General features: G+C 45.1%; 1 protein-coding gene across 1 annotated transcript in view; it reads right to left on the reverse strand.

Moving 5' to 3' along the window:
- Positions 1 to 14,126, reverse strand: part of Myo1e (myosin IE) — a 191,121-nt gene that overhangs the window by 109,835 nt on the left and 67,160 nt on the right. Inside the window, exon 2 of the mRNA XM_026384866.2 lies at positions 44 to 187. Coding sequence (XP_026240651.1) covers positions 44 to 187 — 144 coding nt within the window. The remainder of the gene's footprint in view (positions 1 to 43; positions 188 to 14,126) is intronic.

The following is a 14,126-nucleotide window of genomic DNA, read 5'->3' on the forward strand; positions in this document are numbered from 1 at the left end:
TTGACTGTGCAAAGTATCATAACACAGCAACCAGTAAGGATACGAAGATGTAGTCGTCCATGTATCTCTTCTTCAGGTTCTCCACGATGGCGCTCTCTGTGATCTTGGAGAGCAGCACCATGTCATCCACCCCACTGTGCTTGACATTGTGACTCTGCCAGTGGTACCGGAAGGCTCCTTTGCTCCCCTGGGAACAACAAAAACAACAACAAAAAAATCAAATAACTGTTAGGACAGCTCACATCCTTCTGGAGTTTAAAAAAACAACAACAACAAAATCTAATTTTTCAAATATTCCTCAGATAAATTGCAGCAAGGATTTTGCGTTCATAGACTTGGATTCCAATTCCAGGTTTGTCACCTACAGATAAATAGGGGAAAGTTACTCAAGCACACTGTGTGGCTGAAGCTACTCTTCTCTCATTTGTCAAATGAGAGAAATAAGATGCACTTCACAGAGTTGCTGTGAGGGTCACGTATCGTGTATAAAGGAAACAGTGTGGGAACAGTTCAAAACAAGAAGGACAATCTCTGATACCTCCTAAAATCTCACTGTATTTATTGAACTTGTGGGTGAAAATGGGCAAGGAAATAAAAACTTTCCAGACTTCTTTTTCAAACTCTATGATAGAACCCAGAGGTGGAGAGAATATGTATCACGCAATCACTAGGTCACGTTGTCATAATTCTCAAGTCATCTGAACTATTTTCCCTTCATCAACTTATCACTGTCCGTGTAATGCTGGCCTTCCACATTCAGTACATTATGATAAGTGACCATTTCTATACTAACCAGAAATGGGCAGGGCAGCTATACAAGACACCAGAGCCACGCTGACTAGCGGTGGCCTCTGAACACTGGGGTCTGCAGGGCTTCCTTTCATTTGGCATTTCTGTGGTGCAATCCTCCATGTGTTTGCCTATTTCCCAAGTCCTCAGGCTGGAGCACAGGCTCACTCAAAGTGGTAGCACTTGGGAGCTCACAGTCCATTGAAGGACACCTAGATGACGATGGACAAAGCAATCCATGCATCATCGACGGTCAATACATGAACACACACAAAATATACCTCCAGGGTGGGGAAAGACGCCTTTGTCCTGGATGAGGCAGAAGACGTGACTTCCTGAAGAAGGAGCCATTTACAATAGGTATAAAATATTTTTAATTTGAATTTTCAAGGGGAGACCAAAGGAAGGACATTCATTATACTCTACACTCAATAGGAGCCCCCCCCCCAAAAAAAAGCCAATACATATGTAATAATGAATGGCAGGCATGTGACAAGATATTGGAATATGGTCCCTTGCCTTCAAACACTTCATACATCCTCTTGAAAATGCCATGTGTTGGGTGAGTGTGGGGACCACTGAACTGGGTGAGGCCCAGCACCACCCCCTCCCAGGGGTTCACTACTTGTGGGGGCGGGGGTTGGACAAAGCAGAGAATAATTCTGAATAAGTGTTTATAGAAAGGCTGCTGCTCAGGCGTCAAAAGTTGGACGAGAAAAGAGAATGGGAGACTCCTTGAGAGAAGCAGGAGGTGAAAAGAAACCATTTGGAAGCCACACTAAATTTCATTTTTAAAATGTGTTCAATTGTTTCTCTAAGGGAGGCAGATTCCTTGCTAAGTGCACATTCTAAGAGGCTCTGAGGAAAGCAATCTTCAAAAAAAATCAGCCAAGAAGGGTCCGCCGTAGGAAAATCAATTCGGTGCCATGGGCTCAAGCTGTGGAAAGAGGTTCTGGAAGGTTTGCCCACCCATGCTGCCTAGCAGAGGGAAATGATCTATATGATATATTTGGCTTTCTCAGAACCACACGCAGCATCACTTCTACAAAATTACCTCAGCCCTCACCGCTCCTTCTTCCTCTGGCAGAGCAGAAGAGAGGAAAAGCACAGGCCGCAGCGTGACTCAGGGCCTTCCATCCAATGCCCACGGTCTACTTCCAACCAGAGTGTGGCGGCTCCTCCCCAGGCCCCACCTCCTTCACTTCCTTTTCCAGCTTTCCCAGAACCCACAGAAGTTACTCTACATAGAAAACCAAGGTCCTGGAGTAACCAACCTGTAGGTGTGTCCATGGTGTTTTAACCCCAAGAAATGTCCACTGACTCAAGAAGGGCCACAAATGTTATTTTCTTCTTTGAAATACATAAGCACAGTTAAACAAAACAGAAGGCTATTGACAAGTGGTTATTTAACTTCTACAAAGGACAAGAGACAAAGGAGCTCTGTGTCAGTGTGTGTGCACTGATTCACAGTGGCCACCTTCTCATGGTGACCGGTGCCCGCCTGGGCATCCAATTCCACTGTCTTTCTCCCCACCTCCCTGCCTGGTGATAAGAGTCCTACCTGTCTCCCACTCCCACTCCTAGGCAGTTTCCTCCTCCTAAAAGCAGGTATTCCCCAGCTCCCTTTGGAGTTCATTGATTTTCATGGCCCCAAATATCACTGGACACTGAAGATTCCCTCCCCTGGTTCTCAAGCCTTCTATCTACAGTAGAGTAGGAACCAACAGCGTGACTACAGACTGTCCTGACTTGATGGTTGGACTGATGTTTGTTTGTTTGTTTGTTTGTTTCACTTTACGATGGTGTGAAAACAATATGCAGTCAGTAGAAATTGTAACTGGAATTTTGATCTTTTCCTGGGATAGCCACACGCAGTACCATATGCTGTCATGACGCTGGGCAGCTATAGCTCCTTAGCAGCCACATGATCTTGAGGGTCACTGACCCATGCTCTATCACAGTGCCCTGTGTTGCTAAGCTGTGGTGGTTGTGGGGTTAGATTAAATGCACCTTCAATTTACAATTTTTAAAGAATTGCAATGGGCTCATTGGGACATAACCTCATTTGTAAGCCAAAGAGTACCTGCATATGAAAAGCAGGAAGCTGTTTGGTGGAAGCCAGTCCACTTACTATGCCAACCACCTTATCAGAGAGGGGTTAACACTCCCAATCTCGTAGGAGGAAGCTGAGATCTCCCAACTAGTACGTAGCAAAGGCAAGATGTGGATCAAAGACCCAGTGATTATGGACTCATCCAAATGGCTCTTTCACTGTCTCCCCAGTGACTTACTAGATGTGTCTGCCTGTTGAGTTTTAAAATGGCAACGGAATGACAGACTATCTCTAAAATGGAATTCCTCATTAAAAAGACATATGATCTTTGTTAATGACCACCTCCTCTTAGCATCAAAGACTAAAAACACTGGAGTTGTTTTCAATTTGGCTCACAAATGTGTGTGTGTGTGTGTGTGTGTGTGTGTGTGTATTGGGAGCGGGCCCTCCCTCACTGACTCCCCTCCCCTCTCCCCCAATTATAGTTACAATACATGAACTCGCTCAACCTTCACAATCGTCCCTGATACCGTGTATTATCACCTCAATTTTTCTGTTGAGAAAACTGTAAAGTGCCAAAGGTTCTCAATTATAACTTGCTGTGCCAGAGCTAGGGAGGGTGGGAGCAATGCAGAGCCCTTGGGGGATGGGTGACCCACACGGACTGTTGAGAACCAGGTCAGAACCCACCAGGCAGCAGAGGCCACAAGGTTACCAGGGAAACTGCTAGAAACCAAAGGTGGAAGTTCAGGCTCTCATCCCAGCTCAGGATAGCTTCAAGATTCCCCCAGGGTGTAATAAAAAAAAAAAGGAAAAACCTGTTTTCTGTTTTTCTGCAGGGACCAGTGAGTTGACAATGTGTGACTATCCAGAGGCCTCCTTGACCACAGCTGCCATGGGGAGAGGCTGGCCACAGGGTGGGAAATGGCTACCATCCACAGCCCCACACCCTGGGAAGAGAGGCTGAAAGTTGTTCAGGGACACAGATGACCTCTTAGAAGCGGGGTGGTGGGGGGGACATATATCAGGGCTGGGACAAATCACCTTGATTGCATTTCCCCCTTTATCTCTTGCTCCTACTCCTGACTGAGAGGTGGGGCAGGTGTGGCTGCTGAGCACACTCAGAGGGCCAGTGGGGACAGAGGACACTTCCACAGTGTCATCTGTCACATCACCTCAGTAAGAGCTGCTTCTCTCTTCTGTGGGCTTCTTTTCTGGGTGACTCCTCTTTGTTTACCCCACTAAAAATGGAAATCTTTTAAATAAATAGGGTGCTCAACAAGGTCATTTCATTTTCCAGTGGCCCTGGAGGAAGAGGTACCGGCTGGAAAGGCAGCAGGCGGCGCCGGCCAAGAGATGAAAACAGTAACACCAATAACGAAAGTGACCCATCGCTCTGGCAACGGTCACACATTCCAAGGGCAAAATGTCCCAGTCGATAGGGACTGAGTTCGGACTTTCTTGGACCTACATTTAGTTTCTTAATGATGACTCAGTTGATTAAAATGCATCTGATTCACAGGCAAGTTCTAGAGAACGGTGTACACCCATACCCTTATAATGGCCTGATGTGTCGCTCACCTGTAGGAGGTGACACTGAGACACCAGAGTTCCCCCTGGGGACTGTGGGACAGAAACCTGGACTGCCTGATTGTGACTGGTTTTAAAAGGTGGAGCCTCACTAACTGGCGTGTTTACCAAGGCGGATGAGAGTGACAGTGAGTCAGAGCACAAGGCAGGCATTATGCTGCCCGGGAAGTCCACCTCCACTGCAGGAGGGCACTGGCAGGCCCCGCCCGGCACCGGGCATCTCTGCAAACACTCTCACTTTTTAATTCGTACAAGAGACGAGTTACTCAGAAGCTGGGTAGCTGCAGTCTTCAGATCCCTTCGCATGCCCAGAAAAGGGAGGCCGTTACACAGGCCACGTAAACACAACAGGCCAGTGTGGCAGGGCCTCGTCTTGGGGTGACCATCCTTCCAAATGCTTCTGAAAAGTATTTTTAGAAAGCAATGTGGAAATAGATGCCAAAACTTTAGACACAGATTAGTATATAAGCAGATAATTAATTAAATAAAATTTACATATCTTTGTTCTGACAATTATATTTTTAGTTTACCCCAAGAAATGCCTGCAAATGGATGGCCAGACACATGTACAGATTTGCTCACTGTCACAATGTTTGTAACTGGCTGCAGTGACACTCTGTGAAGGAGTACTATATAGTCCTGAATAGGACTTGCATGCCCACATGAGGAGATCAAGATACACTGCTTGAGGAAAAAAACAATATGTGGAATACATATTGAATGACTGCATTTGTATGCATATTTTTTTAAAGGCATGTGTGTTACAATCATTTTGATCAAAGTTACACAAGGCACCTTTAGGGAAAAGGTCTGGGGTTTTAGGAGAAGGGTGACTTATTTTCCATTTTGTATTTTCCTGTACTGTTCACACTTTTTAATCACATGAAAGTGTTACAGGTTGAGTATCCCTTATCCAAAATGCTTAGAACCAAGTTTTTTGGATTTGGGATTATTTTTAGTTTTTAAAATATTATTTTTAGTTTTTGAATTATTCGAATATACATAATAAGACACCTTGAGGATGGGACTCGTCTAAACATGGAATTTACTTATATTTCACATATAACTTATATACATACCCCAAGGCAAACTGATGCAATGCTTTTCGTGTGACTGCATTTTGATCGAAATCTGTCACTTGTTAGCTGGGGAATTTCCCAGGTGTGGTGTCATGATGACACTAAAAAACTTTTGGGTTTTAGAGTTTGGGTTTTCAAATTATGGATGTTCAACTTATAGCAAAATTTAAAAATAAATAGAAACACTTAGAACAATGCCAACCAAATTGAGCATTTGCTAGTTTGGCATTGACAGAGTTCTCTAAGCCAAATGCCCAGACCGTGGTTTTAAGACTGAATTCTGTGCAGCTTCTAGCTTCAAAAGACAATCAGAAGATGTCGTCTGGACGACAAGGACAGTATCATGTGTGGGCAGTTTAGTTGGTCCATGAGCAGAACAGAACAGCAGATCCAATTTCCAGAAAACCTGGGCCTGGAATGTTCCAATGCTGTAAGCGCATCTCCCTGGTAGCAGATGAACCATATTTTCACTGGGAACAATGGACAACGGCAAAGCTCTGGCCTGCAGTGGAACTGAGCTTGCTTGCTTTCTTTTTTTTTTTTTTTTTTATTTTTTATTAGTTGCTCGAGACAATACAATAATCTTGACATATCATACATTTGATTCAAATGGGCTATGAATTCTCGTTTTTCCACGTGTACAGATTGCAGGATCACATTGGTTATACAGCCACGTATATACATACAGCAATCCTAGTGTCTGTTGTATTCTGCTGCCCTCCCTATCCCCGCCTCCCCTCCCCTCGAACTGAGCTGGCTTTCTAATGCGACTTTTCTGCCTCAGTGAGTCACAACAGGAAAGGAACAGACCTGTCCTTTAGACTATGACTTTTCAATTAACATTCTGGAATTCTACCTTTTGCCTTTCTCCTAATTGACTGGAATGAAGCACTTCCATTAGAAGTGATGAGGGAGAAAATGATCAACCATAAGTACGTGTGTGTCTTCTGTGTCTAAGGCAATGTGAACCAGCCTTAAGCTCGCAATACATTATTTCAACTTTATGGAATTTAAACACCTCCAATATTTTGATGAGGCAAAGATGCATTTTTGAACCAAGTGTGTGTGTGTGCTGAGCTGAACTTAACACATGGAAGGGGACTTTCTTGAAGGGAAGGCGTGGCCACTGTCAGCAGCCTACAAACCACTTCCATCCCCTCAACTTTTGGGTAGTTGAAACTAAAATTTACTGAACTTACAAGTATAGACCCATGCTTTACTTCATTTAATTCTCACGACACCAGCAAGACACAAGTGTTGTAATCCCCCTCTCCCATCCCTCCCCATCACTATTTTGTAAATGAGGAAACTGAGGTCCAGGACTGTCCTATACCAAGTTCCTCTGCTTGGAGAAGATGCACTGAGAAGGTCTTCTGGGGACTGGCAGATGGGGCTGGGGAGGGAACCTCAAGGAACTGAGAATGTGCTTATTACATTCATTCAAGACAATGCAGTCCTACCAAAAGTTCAGCATTTGTGTCTCATTTTCACATCCCGATAGCACTTAATCCCTGAGATTCGACCCTGGGATTTCTGACTTGCTTTTCTTTGCTCTTTCTGCTCTACGATAGCTCCCTTCCAAGGCTTATCCTCCAAGCCAAGTCCAGGGGCTGAAAATCAAGTTAGCTGAAATCAACCTTCCTGGAAGAGTTGACCCCACTGGACAAGCGGTCCACGGTCACAGCAGACGTAATTTACCATCCAACCTGGGTCACTTTTGAAAGCGGAAGAAGGTGTTGTTAATAACAGTGCTGGGACAACAGGCATAAACTAGGACTGACTCAGGCTGCATGGCTGTAAGCACCGTCAACTGCATCTCAGAAAGCCAAGGCCACTCTCAAGGACTAGCCCTCCCAGCCAAGACCCTGAGCCACAGAACCACAGGGTGTCACACCAATCACTCAACCTCTCAGAGCTGGTCCCCTCCTCAGCAGAAGGCTCATAACACTAGGCTGCCCGGGAGCTACTGTGAAGACCAAATAAGATTGACAATCAAAACAAACCCCAATCCCTTTAAGGGGTGGAGCCACCTCTCCCTGAGCCCCCAGCACTGGGAATCAAACCCAGGGCCTCCCATGTGTTAGGCAATCACCCTGCCACTAAACTGCATCCCCCTGGCCCTTTTTATTTCGAGGTAGGGTCTTGCTGAGTTGCCCAGGGAATTGCCCAGGCTGATCTTTAAGTTGAGATCCTTCTGTCCCAGCCTCCCAGGTAACTGGGATGATAGATGTGTGCCACCACACCTGGCTGGTAGGAGTGTTTTAATCTGATGACATGATCAGGAAGCTAAGAATGGACTATGTATTCCAGGCTGGCAACACTGGTTGGAGCGGGTGTGTGCGTGGGGGAGGGGGGAGATTGTAAAAGATAACAAGTATGGGTGTGTCCCAGCTCCACTGGGAGTGTTTGTTTTTGAAGCAGTAGATAAAATAATCATGTGCCCCTTAGAACCAGTGGCATCTTAGATATGATGAATTCAGCACATAACACTTACTGGTGGCCAGGAACTGTTTTAAGCACTTTCCAAATAGTGCTTAAATAGTGCTTACTGATTAATACCATCTGATTCTAAATAGTGCTTACTGATTAATACCATCATAGAAAAAAATATGAAGATTGTTATTAGTTTTTGATACAATGCTTCCAGAATAATCCCACTGCAGGAACTGCAAAGTGTTTTTTATCAGCAGGGTTGACGGTCACTCCGTTGTAGAAGCTTTGTGTAAAAATGTTTGTGGGCATCGCCCCTCCATCCACAACCCAACGACAGGATGAAGCCAAGGGTTGCCCTGATGACCAGCTGCCCGGGATGAGCCACCTACCACCAGACCACAAGTTTGCAAAGTCTTTAGGTAATTTCCTCTTCAATTTGTAAAAGCACTTGCATGTCTGCATCTCTTTCAACCTGTTCCATCAACGCTAATGTGGCTTGAAGCAGGAAGTTGCCTGCCCCGACACGGTGTGTCCATGTGGGATTACTAACATTTCTGCCACACACCACACTCCAGCGTTTCCTACTCGTTGATTACTTTCAACTGCTTCCACAAATTTCCTATAGCCAAGTTCCACCAATCCTATGCTTCAGATTTTTCTATGAAATACTCTGTTAATTTGGTTTAAATCTATACAATAATATCCATAAGATCACTTGCTGGGTGTGCTCTTTTTATTTCTTTAATATGTAAAAGTAACTATGGTGATGAACATTTTAAATACCATCGTGGGGTTGTTCATATCCATCTATGGTCCTCCCCGGTGCTATGATCCACACGTGACGACATGTTGTAACCCGCTTTGGGGCCCGTTTCCACAGATTTCAAATAGCCATGGCGAATTTAAATGATGTCTGATCTACTTCCTAGAGGTGTTTCTCCTTGCTGTGGAAAGTCTCCCATGGCAAAACCACACTTCCCTTTAGTTGGGAAATGAAAGCCTAGAGTTCCATTTCACAGGTAAAAACTATCCTGTATTCATGTTCTGAATTCCCCCCACTTGCCATCAGTGGTCCTAAAGCCCCTGCTCTGGTCTTCTTGCCTCAGAAAATCCTCCCACCACACACCGGCCAGTTCTCCAAGGCAAGCCCTTGCCTTGCGGCTGAGGAGGGCATGCTCCCCTGGACACCTGCTACTTATTCTTTCTGCCTAGAAGTGCTTCCTGCCAGTGTCACCAGCACTGTTCTGTCCTCTTTCCTTTTCAATCTCCAGAAAACTTGGAAGGGTGGCTCCTTCCCCTTCGATCCTCACCAACAGTCCCCTTACAAGCCCCTTATTTGGAACAGGTCTTGACCCCCCCCCACCCCCATTCTCATCCCACACAAGCCTGGATGCCCTGTGTCCCAGCTCTGTAATTCACTCCAGGCTCTCTGCAGCCCTGCAGGCTCTCTGTCCTCCAGGCAAAGCCTGGTGGTGGCTCCTTTGAGTATAGCCACTGGCAATCCAGAGGGATGGGCAGTCATGGGACACTGGCTGCCCTGCAAACCTGGACTGGAAGCCCTCAGGGCTGCTCCCAGAAGACAACTGGGAATGCGAAAATCGTAGCAAGGTTTCCCTGATCTGCCTTTGTCCCCCTCAGACCCTGCTTTCCCTGAACTTGAGGCTCCCACAATACCATTTTGCAGGCACGCCATAATGGGTTGATTTTTGGTTTGAGGTCCTGGTGATTGAACCCAGCAGCGCTTAACTGCTGAACCGTATCTCCAGCCCTGTTTCATATTTTATTTTGAGATAGGTTCTCACTATCATGGCCTTGAACTCACGATCTTCCTGCCTCAGTTCCCCGAGCCACAGGGATTATAGGAGTGTGCCATGGTGCGGGCTGGGGTTTGTTTTTGAACTCTGGAGTCTGTGGGTGAGGTGGGATCTTCAGTAACTCTGCCAGGCTAACCTCCTGCTTGGGATATTCTCCCACACTCCTCAACCCCACTCCAACCCTGTGCCTAGTGAACTGCTGCCCAGCTCAGCTGGGGCATCGTCTTCTCTGGGAAGCCGCTCCTTCACTGCCTCAGTAAGCAACACCATCTGAGTGCCTGGCCCCCAGAACTGGGTCTCATCACCATTCTATCTAAGACCTCCTACAGGGATTAGGATGCCTCCACGACACCCCACAGATATTTGTAGAATGAACAGAATAAAATATTTTTCCTACACAACAGCTCATTGTTACTATATACCAGGTACTGTTCTCATACTTTACATATGATGACTTAATCCTTGCAATCTTACAAGGCAGGAAACTGAAGCACAGAGAGGCTAAGTAACTTGCTCAGTTCAACAGGTTGGCTTCAAACCCAGGCCTTCTGGCACAGAATTTCTGCCCTTAAACATAATACCTCCTGCTTCTCATCACAAAATAAGTGGTTATTGGAAAGAGCAATAATTCTAAAGTTCACTGTAACTGTCTCATGACATTTGTACCATGTATGAAATTCTTTCATCTGCACAATGACACCATGAAATTTTCCTTTTTGTTTTGTTTTATTGTTTTGAGTCCTAGGGATTGAACCCATTGAGTTATATCCCCAATGCTGTTTATTTAATATTTTGAGACAGGTCAAAAGACAAAGCTCTGGGCCATGTCAGTCTTCAGAGGACATCTGTTTCCTTCAGCATCCCCAGCATGCAGGGCAGTGCAGGGCAGTGCAGGGCGGGTGGTAGTTAGTGTTCAATCAGTACTAGTTGGGTGAATTAATTTGAGGCTGTATTAGCTCATCTCAACATCTTTGCTGTGTGAATACTTAACTGCAGCAGCTATTGGTTGGACAAATGAGGACCCTGGACCCAGAGTGCCATATTCCTCTAGGGGCAAAATGTAGCCATCAATGCATCAGCCTAAAAGATATTAGGGTGCTAAGAAGACATGTTCATCAGATCAGAGAGCTAGCCGATGGGTGAGGCACAGACAAGGGTCCTGTGGGCACAACTCAGGAGAAGAAGCACCAGAGCAGCCACTGATCAACACTGCAGATCAGTGCCACCAGAAACCTATAGGTTCAAAGCAGCTCAATATGCAAAGACAAAGCCCAGTGCCAGCCTCTCCCTACGGCATCACCTGATGGGAGGACTCGGGACCCACCCCTTGGACTTGAGGAATGGAATAAAAACCAAGACATGACACAAGGAATTTAGAAGGGGTGTGGTGTGGCAGGGATGGGGTGGGGGTCAAGAATAAGCTTGATGATTCAACTAAGAGCCCTAAGGCAGGCAGGAAGGCAGTCTGTCTTTTGATGCCCCTATTATCAGTTATTTTTTAGAAATCACAAATGAACTGTGAGTCTGGTTTGCAAAAGGCAAGTACTGTGGCAGTTCACCGGTGGGATGGGGCGTGGGGTGAGCACAGCAAGGAGCAGACACGGACAGCTGTGTCCCTTGCCAAAGGAATCCCCAAAGGACTCTTCCTGTGCACCAGCCTCCCGAGATAAGCAAATTTTGAGGATGAATTTGTAATAAATTGTCAATTTGGAGTGATTAGCACAGCTTCACCATCAGCTTATCTAAGCCCTATTATGTGCTTCTGGGGAAGCACAAATAGGTACATCTGCCTTCCTGTGAGCAGCTTAAATCCTCACTAAAGTTTCAACTGCAAGCAGATTGTTTAAATTCAGAAATTGGAAAGGTAAAGAGCAGCCAAAGAATATGCTCTCTCTCTGAGAAGGAATGCTAACTGAATGGAAGTCTTAGAAGCTCCTACAACTATCAGGAAGCTCCGTGAGGACATTAAGTAAAAGGCACACAAAAGGATTCTAGTCACAGCCTTAGACAAGGTTATAGTAACTTCTCAGCCTTGGCTTCTATTTCTGTAAAATGGGATAGAACAATAGTAGATACCATTCAGGACTTTCAGGGCAGCGAATGAGAGTGCACGGAAGGTCATATTCCACTGACCCTCAGGGTAAGTTTTGCACTACTTGCTGTTAATAATAAGGGAACCGGGGATACTGGTGGCTGTGGTACTCTGAATATGCTTAGTTTCAAGAAACTATTGTCATTTCATTTGGCTAACAAGAAGAGAGCAAAGATAGGATTTAATTAAAACATGGAATTAAAAAAATCTCACGATGCTCAAGGAGTGCATAATTGCACAATATAAATGTGAAATGTTTGAACACAGTCCCCCTCCCGTGCCCCCAGTACTGGGAATTGAACCCAGGGGCACTACCACTGAGCTTCACCCCCAGTCCCTTTTCTAAGTTGCCCAGGCTAGCCCTTACCTTGCCATGCTCCTGCCTCAGCCTCCCAAGTAGCTGGGATCACAGGGATCACCATGCTGGGCTTTGAACACAGGATTCTGAGAGTAAGGATCTGCCACAGCAGAGGGTAAGAAGCAATGACAGGGAACACACCAGGCACAGGGAACCTAACAGCAGGGAAGAAGTACACCAAGGGCCTTCTTGAGTAACAGGCTGATGCCTTATGGGCAAAAAATGAAAATATTGAAACAACAAAAGAGGGGTAAGGAAGGGGAAGAATACTTCTGAATTCACATTTCGAATCCTCAAATTCTGAATGCACTTAGAAGGAGCTTTGCCCATCAATCAATCTTTCCAAAGCTCTTATTTTGCAGATGAGGAACCTGAAGCCAGAAAGGTGACAGCTATATCCCTGGTGCTATTTTTGATCCCCCATGGAGGTTCTGGCATTTAAATATTTCTAATTTCTCAAATAATAAATTGTACCATTATTGAATCTTGATCCTCTAGCAGTTAGACTGCATGAGGATTCTGGTATCCGTTCACAAAGGAAGCTTTTGATTTTTTCCTAGTTTTATTTTTTAATTGTAGTTGGACACAATACAGTTATTTTATTTATTTATTTATTTTTATGTGGTGCTGAGGATCGAACCCAGGGCCTCGCACATGGGAGGCGAACGCTCTACCACTAAGCCATAATCCCAGCCCCTCTTCCTAGTTTTTAATAAAAATAGAAATATGATTAAGTTTGAATATGTTATTTCTGGTGAGTAATCTTGAATATAGAAGTGCATGTACCACACTTCAGAAACTACTTTACTAGAACCTCTTGCTTCCCACTAAGATATAGGCCTCATTTTATGGGGAAAAGTAAGAGTCTGGACATTGCCTTAAAAAGAAAAGGGAGCTGGGTACGGTGGCACATTGTTGTAATTCTAGTGGCTCAGGAGGCTGAGGCAGGAGGATCGTAAGTTCCAATTCAGCCTCAGTCATGGCGAGGTCCTAAGCAACTCAGTGAGACCCTGTCTCTAAATAAGATACAAAATAGGTCTGGGGATGGGGCTTAGTGGTTAAGTGCCCCTGAGTTAAATCTCAGGTACCAAAAGTGGGGGGGGGCTGGATGTGGATGTGGTGCACACCTGCAATTCCAGCTACTGGAAAGCTGAGGCAGGAGGATCATGAGTTTGAGGCCAATAGGCAACTTAGTGAGACCCTGCCTAAAAAAGTAAAAAGGGCTGAGTGTGTGGCTCAGTGATTAAAAACAAACAAACAAACAAAAAAAAAAAAACACTGGGTTCAAACCCCAGTACTGAAAAAAAAAAAAAAAACGAAGAAGGGAGAAACGTGGGAAAGACAGAAATTAGAACTACAGACCTCTGGCTATAGAACTTTGTGGTGTTCCTTCCAATAGTAACTTTTCTTCTTCCAGAATCAGTAAAATTGAATAAGAAACCCAAGCTGACCACATCTAATATGATCACAGGGCATGGGTGGGTCATACCCGTTAAAACTCAGCTCCACAAATTTTCCACGCAAAGAAGTTTTTGGTGACTGCTACTTACTTTTCGTTGTATTCTGTGAAATACAATACAGCTCACCAAAAAGGCAACCCACATCTAGAACTGTGTGACACCAACTATGTGCCTAACACCACGTCAGGTGCTTTGCATACATTATTGTATTTAAGAATATTTAATTTAAGAATTCTAGAACTACCATCCCAAAGTGCTTCTTGACCCAATTTCAGGCATGGAGTATCAGTTTGGTGGCTTTAGAAACTCAAAACACTGAGGCCCTGGGTGGAAGACAGGGGAAATGGATTCCTGACCCTGAAGATCTCTCAAGAGAGCTGTTCTCGGAGAGCAAAGTTTCAAATGTAGCACTTGAAGTGCGTTTAGGTGGCAGGTTAAATGAAGGGTTACCTTGACTG

The sequence above is a fragment of the Urocitellus parryii genome, chromosome 6 (genome assembly GCF_045843805.1).
Source record: "Urocitellus parryii isolate mUroPar1 chromosome 6, mUroPar1.hap1, whole genome shotgun sequence".
NCBI classification, from domain to species: domain Eukaryota; kingdom Metazoa; phylum Chordata; class Mammalia; order Rodentia; family Sciuridae; genus Urocitellus; species Urocitellus parryii.